The 27,998-nt window shown below is 44.0% G+C and overlaps 1 protein-coding gene across 5 annotated transcripts in view; it reads right to left on the bottom strand.

Annotated features, from left to right (window-relative positions):
• MID1 (midline 1) overlaps nucleotides 1–27,998 on the bottom strand; it is a 340,262-nt gene that overhangs the window by 49,792 nt on the left and 262,472 nt on the right. For all 5 annotated transcript variants that reach the window (XM_047716064.1, XM_047716062.1, XM_047716066.1 and 2 more), the window contains exon 3: nucleotides 15,839–15,934. In XM_047716064.1, coding sequence (XP_047572020.1) covers nucleotides 15,839–15,934 — 96 coding nt within the window. The remainder of the gene's footprint in view (nucleotides 1–15,838; nucleotides 15,935–27,998) is intronic.

Genomic DNA, 27,998 nt, shown 5'->3' with positions numbered 1-27,998 from the left:
TTAGTGTTATTATTATGTCTTAGTAACACCATTATTTCATATTGTTATATGCTATAACATCTATAACAAACCCAACTCACTACAAAAGAAAAACACTGGAGGAGTTCATTCCCATCTGCCTGGGGCTGGAGCAACGGAAACACAACAGAGCCACAGATAAGCTGATAATTTGGCCAGGAAGAAGAGGGTACAGGGAAAGCCTGTATGCAGGTGGGCTCCATGCCCGGCCATGCGTTGCTGTCCAGGTGTGAAGAGAAATACGAGGATCTGAGGGTGCTTTGGGTTTTATTGCCAAAGGCAGCTGTGATGAACATTCCAGACCCTGGGGCAGAAGTTAGACAGAGCTGCCAGAAGGAACAATGAAAGAGACTCTAACACTTGAGTTTGTATATAAAACTGAGCCAAAGAGAATTGAGTAAGAGCAGACTGTATTACTGTAATTCATCTAATATGTTTATATGTAATCTTCACCCTAAAACTCTCTTACACCAAAGTCAAATATTTGTGGACCTAGCTCAAGTGGATGACAGAGGGAAAAGTGGCCAAGTTCCCAGGGTCCCTGTCTTTGGGGGAGAAACTGGAGTACAAGACAATATTTTATATGTTCATTTAAAGTTGAACACTTTTTTTAAAGATTTTATTATATTTATTTGACAGACAGAGATCACAAGTAGGCAGAGAGGCAGGCAGAGAGAGGAGGAAGCAGGCTTCCTGCTGAGCAGAGAGCCCGATGCAGGGCTCGATCCCAGGACCCCGGGATCATGACCTGAGCCGGAGGCAGAGGCTTTAACCCACTGAGCCACCCAGGCGCCCCTAAAGTTGAACACTTTCAACTGAAACTTTTGAAAGCCAAAGAGACAGGTTTTTCAGAAAAATTAAAAATGGAATCCTTTCATAAAGTACTTTTGGTGAGAAGGGGAAGTAGTGACAGTATGGACAGACGCTTCTCAGAATCCCGTCTTTGCCACAGAGTGACAAGGGGGAAAACGCTTTGGCCCAGAGGAGGCCAGGTCTGCATGCTGGGGAACTCTCCATACAGAAGTCTGCTACATTTTTGTTATGGGATCGGAAAATAGCTCCCAGAAACCTCACGATAAATCCTCTTTTCTTGAGGTTTCTAAGATTATGAAGCTTAAACGTTGGATAAGGCAGTGCGATGCCATTAAAAATGGCAGCCCACTGTGGTAAGCTGGCAATAAAAAAGTCTTCTCATAAATGAAACACAACTGTGACGATACAATAAAACCGGCCAGTGAGAGCATCACTGCTAACGCCTAAAACTCTGAAGCTTCACACAAAGGAATGTCTCCCCAAGAGAAGCACACACAACATGCCCACCAAAGACACTGTTGACGTCGTCGTTAATTTTTCGGTAAAGCGAAATCGTCAGACAAGGTGAAATGAACAAGGGCTAAAGGAGGCGGTAGTTCAGAACTCAAGGTCCTGAGGAAGTCCTCCTGGGGCTGAAGCCCAGGTCCTCCTTACCTCCTAGCCATGTGTTCGTGGGTATTTGCTGAAACTCTCCACCTCTCAAGTTCCTCTTACTCGGTAGGCCAGGTGCTCTCCCAAGGGGCTCTGGCAATGTGCTGGAGACATTCGCCGTTGTCAGAAGCAGGATGTGGGTCAGAGATGCACAAGTGGGTGGAGGCCAGACACGCCGCCCAACAAACATCCAGCAATGCCTGGAACAGCCCCCGCCACAGCAGAGAAACCCTGGGGTAGCTTGGGGTGAGAGCTAAATGAATTTGTACACGAAAAACCACTGAAAAATGTCTGGCACACAGTAATAACTCAATAAATGATAACTATTACTATTGTTCAGAAAGTCTTTTTATCTGGAATGTCCACACAGAGTCAAAGCTACAAGTTCTAGGACCGGTCAGCCCGGGCTGATTACCTGCAGGACTTAATAGCATGAATTGAAATTTTTTTTCCATCTACATCTGTCACCAAAACAATGACTTGGGAGGCCATAACATGAGAACTAACTCCAGAATTTTTGGAGTTATTTTCAGATCCCAAAGGCATTCTCTAAAGGCTCCTCCCTGATTCAGTGGGGTGGGGGAGGGTGGGGACAGAGACGAATCTTCCCAGATGTAAAGCAGGAGTTGGGAGACTTTGCTATAAAGGGCTAGACCATTTCAGCTCTGTGGACCACATGGTCTCTGTTGTAGCTACTCAGCACTGCTGTTGTGGTAGGAGAGCCGCCTCTGACAAGAAGGAATTAAATGGGTGTGGTTGTGTTCCAATAAAACTTTATTTTGGAAAACAGGTGACAAGTCAGATTTGGCCCAAGGGTCATAGTTTGCCAACGTCTAGCACAGAGGAAAAGATCATAGACATTGTAATCGGAGAGCTGCAGGTATGAAAAATGCCAAATCTGTGTAAGAATGTCTCCTCGTTTGCATACTTTCGATGAAAATATCTGTAGACTCTCTGTGGCGCACAGTAGGTGCTTGATAAACACCCGTTTTCTCTCGTCCGGGCATGACTAATTGCAATTACTGAGGATTCACGGGATTTCAATTTGAAAATGAAAATATACTTGCAGTATGGCTTTTCCTCTCTCCCCCAGCCCCGACGTCCTGCTGGCTTCTGTCACAGAATAACGCAGCTCTTCCTGCTGTCTTCCTCAGAGCCCACTTGACTGACTTCAAACTCACATTCTTGGCATTAACGCACCAGACTTTTCTTTTTGTGTTAAATGGTAACTGTTCGAAGCAGTTCCAAAAAGCAACAGCAGAATGGAAGGTGTTGCTAATAATTCATTCAAAAACAGTAAACTCCTCCCTTCCTTTCTCTTATTAATGACACACTTCATAAAACAAATGCTTCACACCCTTCTGTTTGGGCTGGGCATGCAGAATGATAAAAAAAAAAAATCTATTAACCTGCCCTGGACGCTTGTATCTATCAAGTCTTTTTTGTAAAGTTTCTGAAAAGTGCTACTTAATATTAAGTAATTTTCAACGAACGTATTTGGCAAAAGTCACACTGTGGTCAGAAGCTAAAAAATAATTTATGGAAGGGGATCGTTAATTGAGTTGCTGGGGAGGACAGAGGTGATCCACCTCAGGGAAGGGAAGTCATTTCTAATGGAAAGAGGAAGCTTCTATCCCATGACCTTACATTACTCATCCTCCGTGTCATTTCTCATTAAGTGGCATTCTTTTCAGTTGTTATGCCATGATTCCCGAATAGCAGTGTACTGGAAAAATACAAAGTTGAACTCCTATTCAGGCTTGAGGTACTCAAAGACAGATGCCATCCGCTCCCCTGCAAAGTTACGGAGGAGGATGGGAATCCCTGCTCTTCAGCGTGCCTTACAGTGAGTGAAATACATTCCTTTGTGTCACCAGTAAGCCCTCTGCCTCCAAGCGCAACTGGAAAATGCTAAGTGCCGATCCGTCTTCCTGACGCATCCACAGGTAACATCAGTGATCCCTTGCCTGGCTGTCGTGACTCTAGAAAGCCAGCAGAAGCTGGTAGACCGATTTTTAAATATCTTTGCTGCCCAGTGTTTAATATTCACATTTATCCAAAGAACACAAAACCCAGGAGAGTATAGGGAAACTGAACGTGTGAGCTGGGGGCATGAGGGGGAAAAGCAGTGCGTGCTGTCGCTCGTTCCATTTTAGAGGTGGCCTGTGGTTCTCTCTCCAGGAAGCAGGGCAGGACCCTGCGCTGGGAGTACAAGTCACTGCAGGGCAACACCAGGAGGGGCTCGGGAGGTGAGAAGGGGAAAGGTATGAAGCTGGGAGAGTATGCCTTGTCTCCACCATGGTGGGCAGCTGGAGAGTAATCCCAGTGGGTGACCTTGGGAAACTGCAGAAGAGTCCAGCTGATGGGAAGAAAGTGCAGTATGTATGTCATATCTCCCATCGGTGGCCAGCTGAGGGCTGTTGGGGGTGGCTGGGCAGCGATTCTCCCCTGGAATTAACAGGTGGGTGGGGAAACCTCGGTGGGGGAGACACCAGTTGGAGTCTTAGCAGCTTCCAGAGGAAAGGAAGCTCTCGGGCCAGGAGACACAGGACTGGTGAGTGCTCTAAGGGCATGGCGCTGACCATTTCAGACAGAAGCACCCGCGTTAGAGGGGACTATGATGCGGACATTTCTTAAGAAGAGCTCTAGAGGAGGTCAGGAGGCACCCGTGTCACACTCGTCCAGCTGACTCTATAGCCCCAACAACTTCAGACTAATTGCAGGGCTGAAGAGAGTCTGTATCTGACAGTGCTTTCTATCCTGACCTTGGTCGTTTTTTTGCTTAGGGCCACAATCAACCCACAAAGGTTAATTTACAACTGACCGTAAATAGGTCTACATCTGAGAAGCAGCAGGCAAAGTTACCCAGCAAAGAAAACCCATGAAATCTAGTGAGTCGGACTGAAAAAAAAAAAAAAAAAAAAAAAAAAGATAAATTTCTTTTATCTAGAGACCCCTAGATTTTTCCATCATTCCAACTCATTGGTTAATTACTACTGTCTTTCTAAAACGATGGCTTTCCAGTTTGAAGCCTCAGTAGGTAGTCTTCTAGAGTAAAATCAAGTCTTAAAATACTTAAGTCAGGGATTATGCAAAGAAGGGCCTCTCTCTCTCTCTCTCTCTCTCTCTCGCTCTCGCTCTCACTCTCTCTCTCCATTATCTGAAAGGTCAACTATATTTCTATACACAAACCTGACAGATGTTGCCTTCTCACCTCCTAACTGGGAAACAAAATGCTCTGATTACATTTGTCAGGATCAGGGGCTGGTGGGGGGGCGGCATCCTGCCAGGTAATGGAAACACTGCTTGCTTTCATTTTATTACCAAGAACAAAGCCTTCTTATTGTTTACTAGAACCCTTCAAGGCGGGCCTCATGGGCATAGTTCTAATTTTTTCGAGACCACAAACAAGAGGAATTCTTTAAGGCCATTTCATGAAAAACAGAAGGAAAAATAGTATATTCGGCAAAAATAAAAGCAATCCTTTGTTCAAGTGGCCAGAGCCTGACTTAGGTTGGCCTCGCATGTGTCCTCTTGGCGCTGGCGGCTGGTGCCAGTGTCAGCCGGGGCGCCCCACCTTTCCGCGGAGCTGAGATCGAGGCTATGTCACCCATACGAAAGCAACCACCCTCCTTTGGGAAAGCCCCTCTTCGGCGGCGTGCTTCTCCGATACCGCGCTCAAGGAAGAAACATTTTGCACCAAACTAAACACGCCAGCACTCCTCTTGCGAGCTCGATGCAGAGAATGAGGAACCGCACACGAGTCTCGATGCAGCGCTGCTGTGACTGTGCCAGCGATCTAGATTTTCCATGCAGTCCCCACTTTGCTGCAAGGTTTACTTCCCTCTCCACTTCAAGCATAGGGCGGCCAGAGCTGCTGTTTTCCAGAGATCTCTGCGATGGCCCTAGTAGCTGGGGAATGTACATGAGAGGAGATGAGGACACGCCTGTCTCTCCACGAGTGTTAGCGGTGTACGGGGGTCACACGGAAGCAATCCACAGACTTGCTGAGTGCCCACAGTGTGCAAAAAAGCGCCACACTGGACCCGGAACAAACTCTGCCCTCCAAAGACAGTGACTTCATTAGAGAACAACCAGCAAACACGCCGACTGCATACACACTTAACTGCTAAACCATGGGCTTAGAAAGTTCTAGAGCTCTGTGGTCCAACATGGCAGCTACCAGCCCCCTGTGGTTTGGGAGCACTTGAACCCACTGTGACCTCCTTTAAGGGCTCAGCAATGACCCAATGGAGAGTTCTGGCATTCTTGACTTCCCTCCGCCAACCCCATTCTCTTAGCCCACTTCCGGTGACAGAGCCCTTGTGCTGGGAAGAGCTCCCAGTGTGTATCACCCATCCTGCTACTGCCTCTGGGAATTACAGCCTCTGAGACCTGGCATCACACCAAACCTGTCCTGCATATGGTCTTCTCAAGAAGGCTCCTTTCCCTGCCCTTCAGGATGAGAATTTACCTGATGCGCTGATCTACGTGAATGCACTGACAAGTGACAGAGGGAGGACAGAAGGAGGCAGCTGGTCTCTCTGGGAGGGTCCTGTTTTCTCATCAATAGCCATGTGCCTTGTGCTAACTGCCAGACGCACTAGGAAAAGAAAGATACTATCTTACTCCTGGGGAGTCTAACCGACTAGGAGAGGGAATTAGACGTGCCCTTAAAGACCATGAGGATATTTGCCCAAGCACTGTAGCTATATCAACAAATCACTGTGCAGTTTTCCTTAAGCTTTTAGATTCAAGTTATGAATCTCATTACTCTATTCATAAATCCAAGAAATTTTATAAAACCAAGAATAATCACTCTCAGGGGGGTCCTGAATCAATGTTTAACTAGCTCAACCTGAGCAGACATAACTCCATTGAACAATCAGCACCATATATAAATTAGATGATTGATTAAATTCCTGTACACATTTTTTTTTAATTGAGGTAAATTTACCTACAGGAAAATGCTTAAATCTTAAGGGACAAGTCAATGCATTTTGATAACCAACATAACCAACAGCTTAATCAAGATAAAAAATATCTCCATCCCCTGGAGCCCCTCTTCCAGTCTATTCTCACCCCCATGGGTAACCACTGTTCTGATTTTTATCACCAAATTCCTGTAACATTTTAAATTGCATTTATAAATGTAACATATTCAACTTACTTTATAAGCACTTTATTTTTTTTTTGAAAGATTCTATTTATTTATTTGACAGACAGAGATCACAAGTAGGCAGGGATGTAGGCCGAGAGAGGAGGAAGCAGGCTCCCCGCTGAGTGGAGAGCCCGATGCGGGGCTCGATCCCAGGACCCTGGGATCATGACCTGAGCTGAAGGCAGAGGCTTTAACCCACTGAGCCACCCAGGCGCCCCACTTTATAAACACTTTAAATGCCTAGCAGGGTAAAATGAAAACCCTAACAAGGTAAACCTTCTCACATCCTTAAGTAGCTCTTAGAAATCTAATAAACGAAACTTACAAATGTAGTGAAACTCAAGTTTTCCTGAACATTCCAAGAGTGGTTTGCAACCAACTATCTTACACTTTCTAACTTAAAAAAATCACAGGTCTAAAATAAATGACATGTTTCGGATTGGACTCTCAACGCTAACCTGTCAAGTTTTTGTAATGTGCCATTTTCTCTTAAATGCTACAAACCCTTAAAATACAAACACAGGCTTTCGTTCCAAACTGTCATACAAAATACTGATTCTATAGATATGGTTTAGGTCTTCATCCTTCCACATACGTCTCCAACTTCCTGGGGAGGAGGAAAAAAAGAACTTTCTTTACTAATAGAAGCAAACTGATCATCTCAAAGAAGCTGACGTCACCAGGTCAGGGATTCATGGTTCAAGATCTAAGAGTAATCTCAGAAAGCCTGGAGGCCCGCTGGCCCCACGGAGGTATACTCGCCGGGGCCCTTGTTATGGGGAATTGATTATGTCTGCCTACAAGTCACATTTCCATGGTCACCTGAATGACATTTACCTCAAAACAGTACTGGGATCATTAAATCAGAAAGCGACGGTAGGAGCTCACTAAGTGGTCATTTTTCTTTTTGTATACGTCTGCGTAAGTCCTGCCACTTTTGCCTCCCCTCACCACAGGCCACACGCTGCTGTGGACCTGTAACACGAGACCCGGTAATCACCTTCTAACACCCGCAAGAACCAGCAAAGTGCCATCTTCCCTGCCGAAGTAAACACGTGCAAGGCTTCCTTGGGCTTACCACAGCCTCCGACGGAGCTTGCCTGGTCAGAGAATTGGGCTACTAGGATAGTTTTCATCGCCTCATACATATAAACCTGATGTTCTATCTAGGGAAAATACCCTTAAAAGCATGGTAAAAGCTCTACCATAAATTCCCAGGCTGGAAAGTTACCTCACTTGGTTGTAAAAATCTTTATTTGCGTTGCTCCTCACTGAAAGCTTTTCACACACAGTGGTAGCCTCAGGCTTTTTAAATAGCTGGGTTTAAAATTTCATATTTCTGTTTCAAACAAAAATAATCAATGCTACAATTGTGCTCTTGTTAACGAACCCTTTCTATGCATGACTCAATTATTTTGTGGGAGAATTTCAAAATGAGAACAGAGCTCTTCAGTTCTCCCTATAACATTTAGCAATTAAAACTAGAAGTGAATCAAATGAAGGTAAAAGATGACATTTCCCGTTTTCTCTCACACTCTGTAATTATCTTATGTACAGAGATAATTTCAGCTTGCTTACCATAAAAAGCAATTTTATATTCATTTGTTGAAAAAATAATTTAGACGAGATACTAAGACCCAGAAACAAAAGAGGCTAGTTCCGTGACAAAATGATGGATTGGTGGTTGGAATCAGGCTCATCTCTGAACGGCATGCACGGGAGCGTGATGAGACTCAATCTTCTACCTGACAGTCACCTTCTCATCTGGGACGGCTCCTCTCACACCGCTGACTCTCTCTCTCAGCTGGATCCATCCACCTTACTGCTATCCCGTGACAACCACGATGGCCATGTTTAGATCTGCCATTACCCATCCTGATTATTCTTTATACCATGCCAGAAGCATCCCTCCTGCTGCAGTCAAGCATCCCAGTGCTTTAAGGCAAGGAGGTTGTGTGTGGAACAGTGGCAGGGAGACGTGATTATTATGGGGAGAAACCAATTAAGATATATGCCTTCTTTCTTTTCTCAGTGCTCATCCACTGGGCCCCCAATTAAGGCCAATTATTTCACATTTAAGTATTAGCCTTGGGAATCTGCATTACTAAATTCAAATATGTCCAAGGAATTCTCTTCAGAGGCACAGACGTGTGCTCACACTCCACTCCACGCCACCTGGTCAGCGGGGCGGCAGATTCTGCAAAGGACACAATGGTTCATCCCATCCACACTGGAGAGGATAGCGGATGAGGGGAGCTTTGGATCACGGTTTGAAAATACTTTCAAAGCTGAAACTTGGAAATGGTATTCCTAGAGTAATGCCAAACTGACCAAGCCTTGTAGTCATTCATTCCTAAGATTCATCTCTTACTCCAAAACAAGAGAAGACCGGAACATTTTCTACCAATCTCTTCTCACTATGTGTCATGACTATACCTAAGAAGGTAACAGGATCCAATGCTTCTGAATTTTTTTTTTTTAAGGCAAGAGCATTGAATCTAGGGAAAGACGTTCACATATGTGTTACATACTGCTTTGTTTATTTCAAAGATTTTTTTAAAATTTATTCACTTGAGAGGGTGGGAGAGGGAGAGAGAGAGAGCAAGCGAGCGCACAAGCTGGGGGGAAGGGCAGAGGGACAGGCAGGGTCCCTGCTGAGCAGGGAGCCCGCTGTGGGGCTCCATCCCAGGACCCTGGGATCATGACCTGAGCCGAAGGCAGCCGAATGAGCCCCCCAGCCGCCCCTAGGTACTACTTTAATAAACAATTACATTTAATCTCCTTGGAGAAAAGTTAAGTTTGTTTTATAAGCTGTCAATTTGAGCAAATTACGGGGAATAAACTGGACATGTAGCCATTACACACACGCGGTAGCTAATCTGCTCTGGAGAGAATGGAGTTCAGTGCAGCCCAAGAGTTCTCGTCTGTCCTGGGAATCCTAAGATTTGAACTTGGGAGAGCAGCCTTTACCATAGTGACTCATAATCCAGTTTTTGAATGCCACTATGTTTGTACTATCACATGACCATCATTCCAGAGCCATCTACGTAGAGACCCATGGATGACCGTGGGCTGCCTGATGTGCTTTAATGAGGCCAGACTCGGACTCTCGTTCTACCTTGAGAGCATTCTCACAAAGGCTCCAGTGTGGTGGGAATCCAATCTTTATCTGCAAGTGACAAGAGACTATGACTGCACATTCAAGCTGGCCCCCACCATGACGTATGTTATCTAAGATCAGAACCTGTCCACGACACAAATGGCACATTCAGTGATCACAAGCTAGTCTCTAGCCAATGGCCATAGACAAAGCAAGTGCCAACGTAAAACTGCATGACACAATCATTTAAACTTAAAACTTCCTCTTTCTTTTTCTTTCTTTAATTTTTATTTTTTTAAAAGATTTTCTTTTTTTGACAGAGAGAGAGATCACAAGGAGGCAGAGAGGCAGGCAGAGAGAGAGGGGGAAGCAGGCTCCCCGCTGAGCAGAGAGCCCGACGCGGGACTCGATCCCAGGACCCTGAGATCATGACCTGAGCCGAAGGCAGCGGCTTAACCCACTGAGCCACCCAGGCGCCCCTCAGCTTTCTTTTTAACCCAGTGCTTTTACCCTTTTATTTCAAAGCTTATAACTGAATGTTTTTAGGATGTGGTAAATGACTGAAAAAGTCTTCTACGGATCCCTATTTTCCCAAATCAATTTTTTTAACCGTTTCTTACAAGCTACTGTGACACATCACCCTCCTCTCCCCCAATTTAGGGAGCCTGATATCTCGGCAAAAATTGAATTAAACGGCACTTAGTTCACCCCCGAGAAGCCTGTCACTTCACGAGTCATCTAGCAGTGAAGAACTCAAAGAAAGTCAGCAAGAGAGCAAAGTTTCATTGAAATCAAAGAAAAAGATAATTCAAAAACTTAGTGTGAAAAACAATGGCAAAAGGAATTTTGTTTTTGTTTTTAAAGTAATTACAGGGAGCCTGGGTGGCTCAGTCAGTTAAGCATCTGCCTTTGGCTCAGGTTGTGATCCCGGGTTCCTGGGATGGAGCCCCGCATCAGGCTCCCTGCTCAGCTGCTTCTCCCTTTCCTTCTGCCCCTCCCATCCACCCCCACTCATGCTCTCTCTCTGTCTCTCAAATAAATAAATAAAATCTTTAAAATAAAATAAAAAATAATTACAAATAAGGCAAGATAAGCCACAGGGGCTAATGCCAGGATTTAGGCAGGATGCTGGCTTGGAGAACCCCCTTGGTAGGATGAGCTTGGGCAAGGATGGTGAAGTCAGGTGAATGAGCCTTTATTTTCTCCATGCTGCTCTGGCAATGAATTAGTCACCGTTCCCCAGTCTTTCTTCACCATCCCTCTGTGTATTTAGTCACTGGTCACCTGTAACTCCCCAAATGAACATCTTGTTTGTGTCCAGTGTTGTAGGCCCTGTGAAAGAACTCGATTCTGGGAATGTGTCGAGAACTTGACACCTCTCCGTATTTGCTTAGCTAATAAACTCCGCCCTCTGTCCAATTCTCCTAACGAGAACAAAACCCAGTGGCCAAAAACCCACTGGTTTTTAGAAGCCACCACATTCCCTGCGTGCTTCTTGGGAGTCTACCTCCCCCTCCTGGGCCTCCCCCTCCTGAGTCCCGAAGAGCCTGCAGGACTTCATGCCCCATGTTCACTAGTTTTGTTTTTTTTGTTTTGCTTTGTTTTTTGTGTTCTTTTTTTTAATTTTTTATTTCTTTTCAGCGTAACAGTATTTTAAAAGGATTTGGTACTTACCCTCAAAAAGCCATTTCACTTGCTAACCCTCCCTGTAAAAACAAGTTACGAAAACAATGGGGATGGGGGGAGACCTTCAGACTCGTTTCATTCTCAAGAAAAGCAGAAGTGAATCCCAGGAAGGAGGTGTGGACTTAGAAGGATGTGGCATTTCCTCAGGATTTGGTGGGAACTCATTGATTTCATTTACAACAATCGCGAGTCGCCTGTCAGGGGGGTCGTTTTCCCTTGGCCGGCTCAGCCCCGAACACAAGGACACCTTCAGGAAGAGGAAAAGGAAGAAATACAGTCCCGGAACCTCGGATGTGAACCAGGAAATTCTTGTCCGCTCTGCGCGGATTTAAAAGGGCCCAACAAATTCCACTCACTGTTTGCAGTTTACGAGTGGGCCGTGGGGGTCGCCCCCAGGCCGTGCGCTCAGTGCCTTCTGCACCAAGCGATCCGTGTTAGTTTTCCGTTAGCCCAAAAGATCCTTTACTGAAAAGAACTGGGGATGCCGGTTGTCGCTGGGAACGTTACCCAGGTCTTTGTACTCCGTGAACCCTCACTAAACCTTCAGGACCAAACACAAGTTCAGAGAACGATGGGATTATTAAAGTCCGCCCCGCTCTCCATCTCTCAAAGGCTGGTTCCTGCCGATGCCCTGCACACACCTGTTTCCGCAGAACGAACTGCCTGCTCTGTCGTCCTCCCCCCACCCCCCACTGCTAGAAGAAATGTCTTGCTTCTCGGAAAGTCCAAGTGCCAAGTCCACGCCTCGCTACAGCCGGTAGTTTTCTATTCTGTATTGCGGTTCTTCTTGGGTCTTGAGCAGGACCATAAGCTCCCCGTGGGCCGGCCGGTCTCCCTTGGTGCCTAGTAGAGTGTGACACACACAGCAGATGCCCCCTACACGTGAGCCGAGTGAACGAGCTAGCGTCACACTTGAACAAACCGAAGTAACTGGCCAGAGGCTAAAATGTACGCCCTTGCCCAGAAATGTGTGTGTGGTGAACACTACTTATCGATCAACGGGGATGGGAACAGGAAGAGCGGAAATTTATGTTAAACTAAATTATCCCAAACTGGGAAATAAGGCGAAAAGAAGACTGTGAGTCCTTATGGGGTTGTACTAGATTGTACTAGATGGCACTAGATCATACTAACACATAACCCACCAAGGCGGCCCAAGGAAGAGTCCCGTAACTCTCCAGGATGCCGGGCCATAGGGTCCGGCGTTCTCTTCACTCCTGATCCAGTCTTAGTCTGGGCAAAGTCAAACATTAACTTGGAGAGAACTGATGCTATACCACTCATTTTGCCCAAATGTTATGACTTTCCAGCCCTTTGGGTCATGAACCGGTTTTGCATCTAAGTTAGCTCCCTGATCCTAGCGCCTTTCTCCCTGCGCCACGCCCCCAGCGCCCCCCGCACCCCACGTGTGTGGGCATTGGCTTCTGCTCTGCTCCTTCAGGCCAGCCTTACAACCTTGCTGACGCCTTCATCAGTGCCTTAAATAAATTTTCAACAGACTCACTGGATTATTGCATGAGAACTGGATGCTCAATATTTTGAAAAGTTACATTCTGAGAATATTAATAATTATGAATAAGAAATACACAATGTAAGAGTAAAAAATAGGTACTTACACTATCATTTTTCTACCCATAATTAATTTTAATTTTTATCCAGAATGTTTTCCCCAAATACCAAATTTATTCACCCACAAGGATTCCTTTCCATTCCTAAGGCTTTATACAGAAACCCAGTGAAAAGAATACATACTCTTTACTCCTTGTAAATAACTTTCAATGGCACGTACGATCAACTCACTAATAGCTTTATTTAAAAAGCCTCTATCACAACTAAATATCTGATCTTTTGGAAGAAAAATAAAATCTGCTGGTAAATTTCTCTCTATCCTTTGAAATGACTGAACATTATGGAAAGTAATTTTCCATGTTAAAATGAATAGCATTTTGTAAATTCAAGCCATACTGACATTGCATTAAGAGCGAGACAGTTGTTCTGAAATCACTACAGGCCGTAATAGAAACCAGACACTAAATGCTTTAAGAAGTAACTAGCTGAAATTGAATGAAATAATCACCCAATCCATAAAGCCTTTGTAAAATTTCCCCATAAAACACAGGTAATTTTTTTTTTTACTGAAGAGAAATTATTCTTTCTTATTGTCCTAAACATCAAATGCCATCACTTCATAAAAATAAAATATAGCACATGGATCATTCCATTTAGTTCACCCATTTATTCCTATAACACATTCACTGTGCCCTACAATAATGAAAACATTATGCTTGTTCACTGGTATTTACCATGTTGTTTAATCAACAAGGCTCAAAATAGTCCCTGGAGAGACCCTTGCCAAAAGCATATCCATTCTTTTTTTTAAAGATTTTATTTATTTATTTGAGTCGCGGGGGGAGAGAGAGGGAACGCTCAAGTTGGGGAGGAGCAGAGTGACAGGGAGAAGCTGAGCGCGGAGCCCGATGCAAGGCTCGATCCCACAACCCTGAGATCGTGACCTGAGCCGAAATCAAGAGCCAGATGCTCAACTAAATGTGCCACCCAAACCCCCTCAAAATGAATCCATTCTAAGCAGAGGATTAGAAACATCCGTGTTCTGCGATTTGTCCTTGGTGTCACTGCTGCTTACATACTCTTGACTTAATCCCAACAAGTGGTCCATTTCATGGAAATGTATCTGACAACTAAGATGCACTGAATGCACATCTGCAGTGGGTTGAATTGTGCCCCCCTCCCCCCGCTCACCCGCCCAGAAAGATTATGTTCAAGTCCTAAACCCTGGTATCTTCAAATATGACCTGGTTGGGAAACAGGGTCTTTACATATGTAGTTGAGTTAAAGTGAATTCACCCCAGGGTTAGGATGGCTCCAATCCAATGGCTGGTGTCCTGTGAGAAGGAGATTTGGACACAGACACAGAGACACACAGGGAGAAGGCCATGGAACCACAGAGGCAGAGGTGAGAGTGCTGCAGACACAAGCCAAGAACTCCAAGAATTGCCTGGAACTACTAGAAGGTGGGAAGAGGCATGGACTTGTCCTCCCCTAGAATCTTTCGAGGGAGCAAGGCTTGATTTCGAACTTCTGGCTGCCCGAACTATGAGAGAACACATTTCCATAATCTCACGCCGTCCGAGTTCGTGGGGATTTGTTACAGTAGCCTCAGGGAAACTGATACGACACCTTTTATACAGTGCTTTTCTGGATGCCCTCTGTCAAGGTAATTAAAATCTATAACATTAGGAATGCTAACACTCAAAAAACAAATACTCAAGTCAAAAAACAGGCAAAAGACATGAACAGACACTTCTCCAAAGAAGACAGACGAATGGCTAACAGACACATGAAAAAGTGGTCTTCATCATTAGCCAATCAAAACCACAGTGAGATACCACCTTACATGAGTCAGAATGGCCGAAATCGACAAGGCAAGAAGCAACAATGTTGGAGAGGATGCAGAGAAAGGGGAACCTTTCTACACTGTTGGTGGGAATGCAAGTTGGTGCAGCCACTCTGGAAAACAGTGTGGAGGTTCCTCAAAGAGTTAAAAATAGAGGAGCTTCCCTATGACCCTGCAATTGCACTACTGGGGATTTACCCCAAAGATACAGATGTAGTGAAAAGAAGGGCCATATGCACCCCAGTGTTCATAGCAGCAATGTCCACAATAGCCAAACTGTGGTAGGAGCCAAGATGCCCTTCAACAGACGAATGGATAAGGACGATGTGCTCCATATACACTTTGGAGTACTATACATCCGTCAGAAAGGACGAATACCCAACTTTTGTATCAACATGGATGGGACTGGAGGAGATTATGCTGAGTGAAATACATCAAGCAGAGAAAGTCAATTATCCTATGGTTTCACTTATTTGTGGAACATAAGGAACAGCATGGAGGACATTAGGAGAAGGAAGGGAAAAATGTAGTGGGGGAAATCAGAGGGGGAGATGAACCATGAGAGAATATGGACTCTGAGAATCAAACTGAGGGTTTCAGAGGGGAAGGGGTGGGGGGATGGGTTAACCCGGTGATGGGTATTAAGGAGGACACAGACTGCATGGAGCACTGGATGTTATATGCAAACAATGAATCATGGAACATGACATCAAAAACTCATCATGTACAGTATGGTGACTAACATAACACAATAAAAAAATAAAAAAGGAATGCTAAGTAAAGCCACCGCAGCAGATAGAGCTGTCATGGCGGCAGTGGGGGTGGGACAAAGCAGTGCATGGGGAGAGAGTCTCTGAGATCCTAGTTCTTTCCAGTTCTGCCCATCGTTTATATCTGGCTTCTGCAAAAGATCTAGTGTTAAAAAGATTCCCACCTTAAAAACGTAAAGGCAAGGAGGGTATAATTGTGAAACACAGCACAAAGAGACACTCACCTCCACATGCTGACAGGTCTGGATGAGTTTAGCCAAAAGGGTCTCTAGTTCCGTGTTCCTCTTGATAAGGCTGGTGAGGTTACTCTCTAAGTTTTGCTGTTCAAAAAGAAAAGAAAAATATTATTCTGCATCCTGAAAATATTGTGCCATATCCTGAAGTATTATAAACCTTTAATAAGCAAATTACTCATACTCAGGAAAATGTGATCCTTTTTTCAGAAACCTCAATGAAATCTATGCAGCTTTTGTAAATTACAGATTTATTTTTTAAAGATTTTATTTATTTATTTGAGAGAGAGAGAGAGCGCACACGCGCATGCGCACAAGCAGGCAGAAGGGCAGAAGAGGGAGAAACAGACCCACTGCGGAGCAGGGAGCCCGACATGGGGCTCGATCTCAGGACCCTGGGATCACGACCTGAGCCAAAGGCAGACACTTAACCGACTGAGCCACCCAGGCACCCTGCATTTATAGATTTAAACTCGACTTTGAGTAGCTGCATTTAAAAGAACCTTCAAAAAAGGTTCAAATTTCATTCTTTTTTTCCTCCTTCTTGTATGAACCCGGGCACATTTACCGGAATAATTAGCTCTAGGTCATGAACTAGGGAGAAAAGAGGTAATTGGATTTCTAGTTCCTTACCTGACTCAGAAGTGGCAATAATATAAGGAATATATTCCCACTGCAAATAAACTATTATTGGATTTTTAGGATTTACCATCTTACGGGCAGGCTGAGGTCAGTCCCTCAGAGGAAGGTTTGAATTATCTGGCTATTGCTGACATGATGACTAAGATATTATTATATATTATTTATAGGCATTTCTAAGATACAAGAAGTCCTCATCATACACATTTACTCACTCGTAGTACATTTTATCGTACGTGCTTCTATTCTTTGTCTATCAACATATCAATGCCAGATTAAATTTCCTTGAATGCCACATTTTTCATATCACCGTCCTGCTTACAAATCTAGAATTACTTCCTATTGCCTTAGAACATCAAATTTAAAGTTCCCTGTAATGACCATTAAATCTAGTTTTCGACCATAATAACCCGCCTCTTGTTCTGCACGCTCTTCATTGATGCCACTCATTCATTTATCCATTCACACAAGTATTTATTTAGCTTCTACTAATGCCAGACTCTGAGAGATACTGGGGAAACACAAACAGAAACTCCTACTCCCTGTCCACCAGGAGATGGCGGGGCGGGGGGAGTGTGGAAGTGCTGTGAACGAGTTAGGTTTTCCAGAGGACACATTCCTTCCGCTGAGGCTGGAAGGATGGGCCATGGAGTTTTTGGTGAACAACAATGGGAATTTCTTGGGAAGATGGGATGGAGGTAGAGGTGGTCACGGGCAGGGGATAGAACGATGTCATGAACCAAGATCATGGCAAAGGATTAGGGCGACTGTGCGTTTTACTAGTTAGACAATTCCACAAATACAGTGAAAAGACAGAACAGAAGGAAATTTCATGGAAAAGAAAACAGATTGAGGATTTATAATGCCATCTGTGAGAGAGGATTTGAAGAGTATTTTGAAAATCAATAATTTCATCAAGGTGATAACAGTTCACCATGCCATGAAATTAATTTCTGAAAGCATTTATTCTTTCTACTTCACATAATTTTAGATTTTGAAAGGTACACTCAGGAAAAGAGTCACTTTTACTTAATGCTTAAAATGCATACGTCAGGAACAGAAATCTCCCTGGTCATTCTTAAACAAGTTCTGCTTATTAATCTGGTGTTTATCCTACTGCCTAATTTTTTCATTTCAATGACCACATTTTTCGTTTCCAGTGGATTCTTTATCACACCTTCCTCTTCTTGAACTACCTTCTCTTCTTGTTCCCAGGATAGGTAGTTCCCTCCTTCACAATTTCAAGAAAAGTAAACACACTTATTTATTCTTAAGCTTACTTGAAAAAAGGTAATTCCCTACTTTCCTGTGTTTGCGTGACGTTTCTCAAGAGTCTGATTTTATCTCATATCTTACAATCTTTGTCCGACTGCTCATCTGATGCAAACTTTGTTCCCTGGGCTGGGATCCGGGGATTGGCACAGCACAGCCAAATGAGCTGCCCACTCTGATGTTAGGGCGTGAGATCGGTTCCCCAGAGAGGGCACTCCCACAGGACGCCCGTGTGTTAGAGGCACTGATTCCAGTTTGACTCAGGGCCTCCCTGAGGCATTCTGTCCCTGAGAGTTCTGTCTGGCTCCAATTCCAGACAAGGTGGGAGGTACCCTTTGAGTCCAGTATTTCCATGGGGAGTTCTGGCCTCCGGGCATATGGGACAGTCTAAGGCTTCTGCCCCATGCGGGACACTCTCCACCATGTTCCCCCCATCCGGTTCCCACCGCCCCGTCTCATCTCCCCTTCTCCTGAGTAGCCCAGCTTCAGCCTTCCCCCACCATTCTGCATCTCCTTTCATTTCTGGTCCTTGGAGACTTTGCACTTATGTTGAAACTTGATTATTACTCTTCAAAATCCATTTGAAAATATCTTATCTGTGTTCTCATGTGCTCAGAACTCAGATGGACGTTTGGTACGTATTTCATCAGGACTGGAAGACCAACAAGAATGCTTCAATTTTGGCTTTGAAACATGCAAAGCGTCTCAAATACAAATATTTTAAAGGAGAAAAATGACTATTTCCCACTGAAAGGATGGGACACCTTAACAGAAAGAGAAGGAACCAGACAGAGTGATTAAAGTTCAAGTTCATGATCTCATGGTTGCATCAAAGAAAACCTTGCTTTCGAAGCTCTTAACAACAACGCAGACCACAACAACAACGCAGACAACAGCCAAAAGTTTTTTCTGTTTGGATGAAATGAATCACAGCTACTAATCACTTTATGGCCAGAGACTTGAGACTAATTCTGAGGCATTCCATTACTCAGTGTCCTTGATCTAGACGTGACTCCTTTATGGCATATTTGTCAACTTCTTTTGGTATGATAATCTCAGGGAATCTTTTTCCTTGCCTTTTTGGCTGACCCTTCTGAGCAGGAAATTTCTAGGGAAATACATCATCTAACTGTTTATACTTCGGTGATCACAGGTATGATTTTTCTAAAGCTAGTCAGCGAAAGAGAGCCAAATAAATAGAATCTAACATATTTAGATTTTACAAACATCTGCTTGCTCCCCCTCCTTTTATTAAGTATACATCATGTATAAAAATCTGTTTTTAATCAGCTAATATGTAGACTAAAGCCTGTGGTTTAAATACATTGACCTATCTGGATCCTTTGGGGTTATTCAAATTTAAATAGTACAAGTGTTACTGAAGTCCACAAAGAATTATCGAGTCACTTACAAGCATAATAAAGGGAAATGAAGCTGGGAGAGAGACTTGTTTCCAAGAAGTACCAAAGGGACTGACAACACTTCTGAAGAGAGCCCGGGTAATGGGGAGGTAACAAAATCCAGTCCTCAGTGAACCATGCATCCATAAGCTTCTACTACGGGGACTTCTGTGGTGTTTTTGAGAATTTAACTGGATCGCTCACATCCTGTGTGGCGGTCAGCCGGTCCTATAACCTCCCAATTTTGACTGTGCTTTGTGCAAAAGAGAGATAATATTTTTTGGCTTAAGAGTCTTGGGACTAAGTGTAGAGAAGTATCTACTTCCCTACGGCTATCTACGGAATTCTATGGGGTACCCAAAAAACAGTCTGAGTTTCCTGTTCTTGCCTCGAAAATGTTAATACATTTATATCTCCTTACGGAGCTGAGCTCTGGAGAGATCCAAGCAGTTGGCCTGAGCGACCACACAAGCAGGGAGTGAGGAGACTGGGGCTACCATCCCAGCTCAGTTCTCCTGGACAGACGCCACCCGGGCCCAGCTTCCCCATCTGGGGGGTGTGCGTGTGGACAGAGCTGCCTACCTGCGCTGTTGTGAAACTCAGGGGAGGAAATGAACACATACACCAGGAACTATACAAACGTTTGTTGAAATCATGAGTTATGGGAGAAAACATTCGGTTTGGTGTCCGGGCCAGGCACTAGAGGGGCCCAACCCCGGGCCCCGGACACTCTCGGGCTTGCTGCTGGCTTTGGGCTGCAAACACCTGTTCTTTTGGGCACCAGGGTTTTATCGGGCCCGGGCAGGGTGCGCTGGGGGGCTGAGGGGAGTGGGGAGGCTGATGCCTCTAGGAGCAGCCTTCAGTCAGCAACTACTGGCAGTAGGTAAATGAAAAGCCTGGCTTCCTTCACATCCCAGGTGGGAACCCTCTGAGTCACAACCCATAGAGCCCTTCAGGGAGCCTCACTGAGAGGAGCCAGGTGCCTGTGGTGACGAGCGGCTCCCATCCACGCCCTCTTTCTGCTTCCTTCCCTTCTTGGTCCCGCTTCCCCTCTCCCTTACAGCTGCTTCCTGGGTCGCCTTCCAACATGGATTCTGAGCCAGGGTCGTCTTCTGGGAGAACTCGACTGAAACCTTATTAGGAAAATAATCCTAGTCCACTATTCGTGCGTATTCCTTCTTATGAGGAAGAGCCAAATTAACTAAAGATTTCATTGGTCTTAAAAGACATTTGCAAATGCAAGAGATTGTTTTCTCTTCCTCCACCTCCCCTCTCTTTTTTTTCCTTTAAGATTTTATTTATTGAGAGAGAGAGAGAGAGAGAGCTGGGGGAGGAGAAGCAGAGGAGGGAGAGGGACAAGCAGACTCTGCACTGAGCGCGGATCCCCGACGAGGGGATTGATCTCAGGACCCTGAGATCTTGACTGGAGCCGAAACTAAGAGTTGGACGCTTAACTGACTGAGCCACCCAGGTGTCCCCTCCCCTCTTTCTAGCTTTTTCTAGAGGTCACATATCCTCCAAATTCCAGGCTCTAAACCAGCAGCCACTGGAAATACAATGTCAGCCATGTGTGGCTGGACCACACATGGACCCCATGGCCCTGTGCAGAACCCTCCTGGCCGGAGAAACGTCCATGCCCCCTGAAGCCACCCACACCTTCCAAGGACCCCCACACCACAATCCCGGAGCCTGATGGGCCACCGGGGCAATGCCCTCAACTCAGCCCTCTGGAGAGCCCGAGTCCGCATTGGCACCCCAGGCCTGCCATCCTCCCAGGACCAAACCCTAACCCTAGGTTGGGTGTTCAGGCTCTGGACCCCAGAGGCCTGACACCCAATTCCTCCCATGGATGGGAGCATCAGACTGAAGGCAGGTTTCAGATTCTCAGCCAGGAGGAGGCCGTCTCCTTTGGTGCTCTCTAATACCCTCAGAGCCCTAGAAACCGGCACGCTCCCCTGAGGCCATTCCCGCCATGTGAATCACATTTTAAATTTTCTAATAGTCGTGTTTAAAAAAAAAAGTAAAAAGAACCAGTTAAAATTAATTTTAGAACATATTTTACTTCATTCAATATCCGAAGTATTATTCCAACCTATAATCAATATTTAAAAACTGATGAGCCACAGCGCCTGGCCAGATCAGTCAGTGGAGCATGTGACTCCTGATCTCAGGGTTGTGAGTTCAAACCCCATGTTAGGTGTAGGTAGAGATTACTCAAGATGTTAAAAAAACAAAAAAAACAAAAAAAAAAAAAACCAAAAAAACCTGATGACCTATTTTACATTCTTTTTCTTTCTTTCTTTTTACTAGGTCTTTGGAATCTGGTATGTGTTTTATCCACATAACACATCTCCATTCACACCACTCAGCACGTCAAACGCTCAGCAGCTACACACAGCGAGCAGCTCTACTACTGAACAGCGCAGTGCTAGGGTCTTGAGCAGGGGTCAGCAAACCTCTTCTGGAAAGGGCCAGGTAGTAAATATTTTAGTTTTTATTGGCCACAACCTCTCTGTTGCAACTGCTCAGTTCTGCTGCCCTTTTAGTGAGAAAGCAGCCACTGACTCTACAGAAACGGATGGGCAGGGCTCTGTTCCAGTATAAAACAATATTTACAAAAACAGGTGGTGACTGAGATTCGGCTCGTAGGCCAAGCTCCTTCCTGGGCCTGGGCACACGCTCTTCCCTTTGGAATGCACCTGCACAGCAGGAAATAATTCCACTACTAAGGGGAGGGCATAATGAAACCATAGTACGTATTGAGTGCCTGTTGTATACCCATCACAGCTTAGTCCCTTCCCATCATAAGTGCTCCAATATTTATTGTGGGATCAATTAGCAAGGAAAACTGAATATCCACTAGACGACTCTTCTGAAATCTAATGTAGTAAATCAGCTAACTAGTTAGTTCATTTAACAACTACTACAGATTGTTGAAACATTGCCTTCTCCCCTTGAGAGCCTTTTTCATTGGTAGCATTGAGTCTGAGCCCAAGAAGAGGGGCTTGGCAACCAAGAAGCATTTTGAAAGGAATGCTGTGTAACTCTCTAAGACCACAAGGTTTCTGGAAAGGCAAATACTACACTGTTGAGCAAATTTTAATAAACATGGGTTTAGATAAATAGTCTAGCAATTATCACGGACACATCTAGTCCAAATTCCACCTAAAAGCAAAGTCAAGTTGCTCCTAGCCTTAACTCATGACCTCTTCCCCAGCTGTGTTTCTCCTAGAGCTGCTACTCTCCGAAGGGGAAGGATGGGCTAAGAATGTGTCTTTGTTGAGACAGACAAGGCTTTCGTAAGCACCCAGCTGGCCGATGGAATTCACCATGTGCCTCCTACTGCCACCGCTACCACCCAAGCAGAGGAATACAAATAATTTAAGATGGTCCTTCAAAAAGCTATAAGGATGGTCCTTCTAAAAGGCAGATCTGGTTTCTTAATATCAAGCCAACGATAAGATCCATGTCAAACCTGGGAAAGGCCCAGTTGTAAGCCACGACCCGCTTAAACAACGAAGCTGCCCCGCACACTTTTTTGCCTTGAGGATGATTCATTTTTCCCATAATTTTTGTTTTTCATGCATACACCGCTAATGCATTTTCACAGAGCCATAATGCACCTCCTTTACGTCAGGTAAACTGATAATGTAACAATTTAACAATCCCTGGTGGGGCACAAGGTTGCACACCGACCTCAACAGGGCCGGGCGCGCAGGGCTGCGGACACCAGCTGAGAACAGTAAATCCGAGCTTTGTGCTTCGACACGCACGGATACCTAATCAAATGGCAAGGTAAGCAGACAAAAATGCTGCTAATTTCAGCCTTCGGAGAACCTGTCCCTAAGAGTCGGGTTGCAGGGAGTTAATGACTTGTCATTGAGCGCTACTAGTAAAATGTACGCCTGAAACAGAAGGTTTCAGTAACTCCTTTTGGGGTGACCCAGGCCGTACAGAATGTTTGCTCTTACTCCAAAGTCGATGCTTTAGAATGTCTTTAAAGCATAATATTAAGTCTGGATCCCTTTCAAGGCAAACACAGATCCGGCTTGTTTCAGTCTGTGACACCCAACACCACCACGACTCCGGCGCGATCAGGATACGAACACGTCGAGTGCCGCAATCCATATATTTTCTTCTAAGAAACTTTAATCACAATCCTTAATGTGAAAACACACACCCGTATTAACACATGCCACCTGCATAAAAGCATAAAGTCTTTATATGTAACCAAACACTTAAGATGTTTTAATTACCTTGTGGGAGTTTAAGGCTATCTTCAGGTTCAACTCATGACAGACCACGAGGACGTGTGATTTATGCCGGGTTTAGTTTTTAATGCCTTTTTTCATTGGTTATGATAGTTAACATTTCCAAATGTCCTGGCAAGACAGGCCGCCCAGGGAACTTCAAAAACATAATAAAACCCAATCTGCATACAAATTTAAGTCTAGTGTTCCATGGGCTACAATTTAAGCCATTTTGATATGCGATACTGTATTTACCTTGTCAGGTTTTATTTGGAATTTCCATATTAACTGTGCAGAATCTGCTCTATGTACTTATAAAGTCCATCACCAGGAATTCAGGGGTTATTATTCTAATACGGTCGTCAATAATATACAGAGAACAATCTTTAAATATTATTTATGGTCTAAAATGGTTTCAAATTTTGATGGAGATAAGTTTCTATCTTTAAGAGTTATATTCACCTAGTTATAATTTTAGCATATCTGACTACAAACTACTTCGTTACAGGTACTAGAGATGTGAGTGGCCTTTCTTGTTCACTCCTCATCCCCGGGCGCTACTTCTGCCCATAATAAGAGAGGTGAGCAACTGACTCATAATCCTATCTGTTAGTTTTGAGAATTAATACTGACGTGAAGGAAGCTGGATGATGGGGAGCCTCTGAAAATCCCAAAATTCTAAATAATTACCTCCACTGCAACATAGAGGCCTGCAGAGAAATGTTTCAGAGAAAATGACTGTAACTTCGATCAATGGAGCATTCCAGAAAGCATTTCCCGAGATCATGGCCTCGGTAAAAGGGCCACGAAGGTCCCATTTGGCAGCTGTCCTGCTGCCCTTCCCTGCTTACGTGTCCCCATTCGGGGGACTTGAATCAATCTCAACACAGCACATCTGTGGGGCTGACTCAAGAGAGGTAACCAACTGCCGGTCAAGAATTAGATAGTGGAAAGATTATGGGAATTTCTGAAAATGGACTAAGAGTAGTTAATTATTTTTACTCAAAAAAAAAAAAAAGCTTTCAAGTTGGGGAAAATATTAATCTCCCAATCCCGGGGGTCGGCACAGCATGGCCCACAGACCAAACCCTGCTCCCCACCTGTGTTGGTACGGCTTGCCAGCTAAGAATGGATTTTCATTTTTAAATGAGAAGGTAAAAATTTGTGACATGCGAAGAGCATATGAAATTCAAATCTCTCTGTCCATGAAGTTTTATAGGAGCACGAATACTTTTCATCTGTTTATAGACTGTCTGTTGCTGCTTATGAGCTAGAATGACAGACTTGAACACTGGCCCTTTTTTTAAATTCTTATTATTATTTTTAAAGATTTTATTTATTTATTTGACAGAGAGATCACAAGTAAGCAGAGAGGCAGGCAGAGAGAGAGGAAGGGAAGCAGGCTCCCCACTGTGCAGAGAGCCCGATGCGGGGCTCGATCCCAGGACCCTGGGATCATGACCTGAGCCAAAGGCAGCGGCTTAACCCACTGAGCCACCCAGGCGCCCCAAACACTGGCCCTTTACAGAAAACGGGTCTCCTTAGAAACAATAAAAATGTCTTTAAAAACATAATCTAATAATCTAATAAGCTTATTATCTAAAAACTATATATAAAATTATCTAATAATCAAATTAACTAATAATAACAATAAACTAATAATAATTATTAATACAGAGTGTTTGCTCTGCTGGTCCCAATCATTTTAAAATTTCAAAAATCCAACTCACTTAACATTTTCAATCCCTACTATGAGAGTGTAAGTGTGCCTAAAATTTCATTCAGGTACTCAAAATTCTGAAGGCGAAGGCTCTTTTTGTTGGCTACCAAAGTAATTTGTAACTCATGAAAGAAAAAAGGAAAGCCTGAAATCATGGGTGAAACGCAAATGTCTGACTAGGTGCCACAGTCAACTTCTGTTCAGAGAAGCAGAAGATTCAGGCCGGGAAAGAGTCAGAAAGGATCTTAACTGGAATCAAAGTTGTTACAGCAAGAACATGGCCAAGAGTAGGTAAAGAAGAAAGCGCAGCACAAGGGTTAGTCAGTACTTTCCAATCTGTGACTAAGCATAAAGCGTTGGGTCGTAGGTACACACCAAATGTGGAATTACTCATCAATTCCTTTTTCCATCAATTCTATTTTCCTCAGGCTTTTTTCTTCCTCATAAATCACACCTCAAAGGGGGCCTTAGAGCACGGGATAATTAATGTCTATAGAATCCCGATACCATGTAAGTCATACACCTTGTTTGTGAATGTCACCTCCATCACTCAGACATTGAATCATTTTGATCTTATCCCCCTTCCTCCATTTTAAGTCAATGATGACATTGTGAGATACTCATTAACGAACATGTTCTGGCTTTTCTACTTAAATAGGGTTTTAACTGATACCATCAAACATTTTTACCAGACCTATCTCATGGTGGATGCGTAGCCTTCAATGAATGGAAATACATTTTTGCTTGTAAGACACCGTGGGAAGACCAAATCTTTTTCTAAGCTAGTACTTCACATTCTGCAGATACTTCATTTCGGTTAATGTGAATATACTGAATGTATTTCGAGCAAAAGTAGTTGAGTCTTTGATCTAATAATTCTGCGTCGATAACTTGGCTCTGTTTCTGCCGCAACATGTCTGCCCTCAAATTTTTAGGTTTTAGAGGATGATGCCTTTTCTGGACTGGCTGCTGAAAATGATTATTAAAATTCAATACATGGTCAGCTTTGCTCTTGAATTTGTGGCATTCCCAGAAAGGATTCATATTGTTCACAAAATTCATATCCCCATCTGGGAGGTACACAGAATATTAAAGCCAAGGGAGGTACACTGACTCAAAAAAAAAAAAAAGATTAAAATTCCACTCCATCTAAAGGGGTCTGGTCTGTTAAGAATTTACAAAATCAATGTTATGTAAGAGAATTCCCCATTTGGGACAGCCTAGAGAATCAAAGAATATGAAAGCATGCCATTGTTTCTCAGCCCTGAGTAACCTTCAAAGACAGAACCTTCCTTGGGTTTTAGACATCTGAATCTCAAACTCCTTGAATTCATCCCATCCTTCATCCCTGACTGTACCACCTTGACCCAGCCATCTCCTCCTCATTTAGTAGGACTGATGCTGTCTGTCCAATCAAGGTGATTTTGATTGAGTCAAAATTAAAGAAACATACAAGTTACGGAAGGAAGGAAGCAAGATGACCGATCAATGGGTAAGTGGTTCCCATCTTGGCCTACACACTGCAGGTACCTGGGGAATTGTGCAAACACTATGCTCAGTCTACAACCCCTTCCAAGCAGAGAGTCTGAATTACTTAGACTGGGGTAAGGTCCCGGGATTGGAATCTTTAAAACTTCCCTCAGGAGATTCTAATGCTTGGCCAAAAGCAAGAACCATTGCTCAAAATTGAGAAATCCGGTCGCTAAGTACCTGGATCTGTAATACAGTAAACAAAAATGAGCAATTTATTCCCTTGGCTAGTTTTATACTTTCAGACTTATTCAGAATAAAAAGAATATCTTTTGGAATGCAGCATATGCATATAGTGAGTGCAAGGACAAAATTATATATAGCTGTCGCTAGAAGTGTGAATTCATCTGAACTTATCATAAAAAAAAATCCCAGGAACTTTACTAAACAGTACTTTGCAGGGAACACTGATTGTTACTGTTTAGAAATTTAGAGGGCTTTTTTGACCCGAAAATACAGGGGAATGCTTTGCTCAATCATTCGAGTGTTCCTAATGTCTAAAAAAGAACTTCTGGTGACCTCAATTTTTACTTTGCAACATATTAGTGTCCTACAAACTGGGTTTGTTGATTTTAACAGTAATTATTTCACCAGAAATATAACAGAAGTATGCTACAGATGTTTTTTATGCGGTCAATCAAAGACGTAGAGGAACAAAAGAACAGATTCACTGCCCAACCCAGATTCTTTGAAAGGTCAACTCAGGCAACACGACTGCCCTGAAGACCAGAAACGCCTCTGATGCCTGAAAGGTAAAATGCAAATATTTACAATGATGGCAACCACAGCGATAACATTTAACTCCTTCCATTTTCCCCCATAATATTCTGTGTCTCTGATCGAGGGCCACCTGTCTACTAGCAAAAACTAGTCGTAATCATTCTAGAGTCCATTATTCCATTTGCAGTGCTGCACCAAAAAGTGTCAAGCCGCCTTCCCAGAGCTGGCTTGCGTAGACATGACTGAAGACCATTTAAGGGTCAGTGTATTTTGGAAATGAACAAACCCTCATTTCCCTGGAATAGAATACATTCTGGTTCGCATGCACAGCATTTGACTCGAGAGGAAGTCAAAGAATAAATGTCGCTTAAGAAAAAAAATGTTGAAAGCCATCTGGTTTCAACCCCGGGTGCAAAAACTGTCCAATATGCAGAGAAATGGAAGGAGACTTGCATCAGCAGCAGCCGCCTCCCTGGGGAGCTGGTGGGACCCGCAGACTCTGGGGCCCCGCCCCAGACCTGCTGAATCAGAAACTAAAGGCAGCCCAGGACTTGTGATTTAATAAGCCCTCCAGGGAATTCCGGTGAGTGCTCAAGTTCGAGAACCACTTACCTGAATGT

This window comes from Lutra lutra, chromosome X (assembly GCF_902655055.1).
Source record: "Lutra lutra chromosome X, mLutLut1.2, whole genome shotgun sequence".
Classification (NCBI taxonomy): domain Eukaryota; kingdom Metazoa; phylum Chordata; class Mammalia; order Carnivora; family Mustelidae; genus Lutra; species Lutra lutra.
Note: the sequence above shows the minus strand (reverse complement) of the source record. Positions and strands in the feature narration are given on the sequence as shown.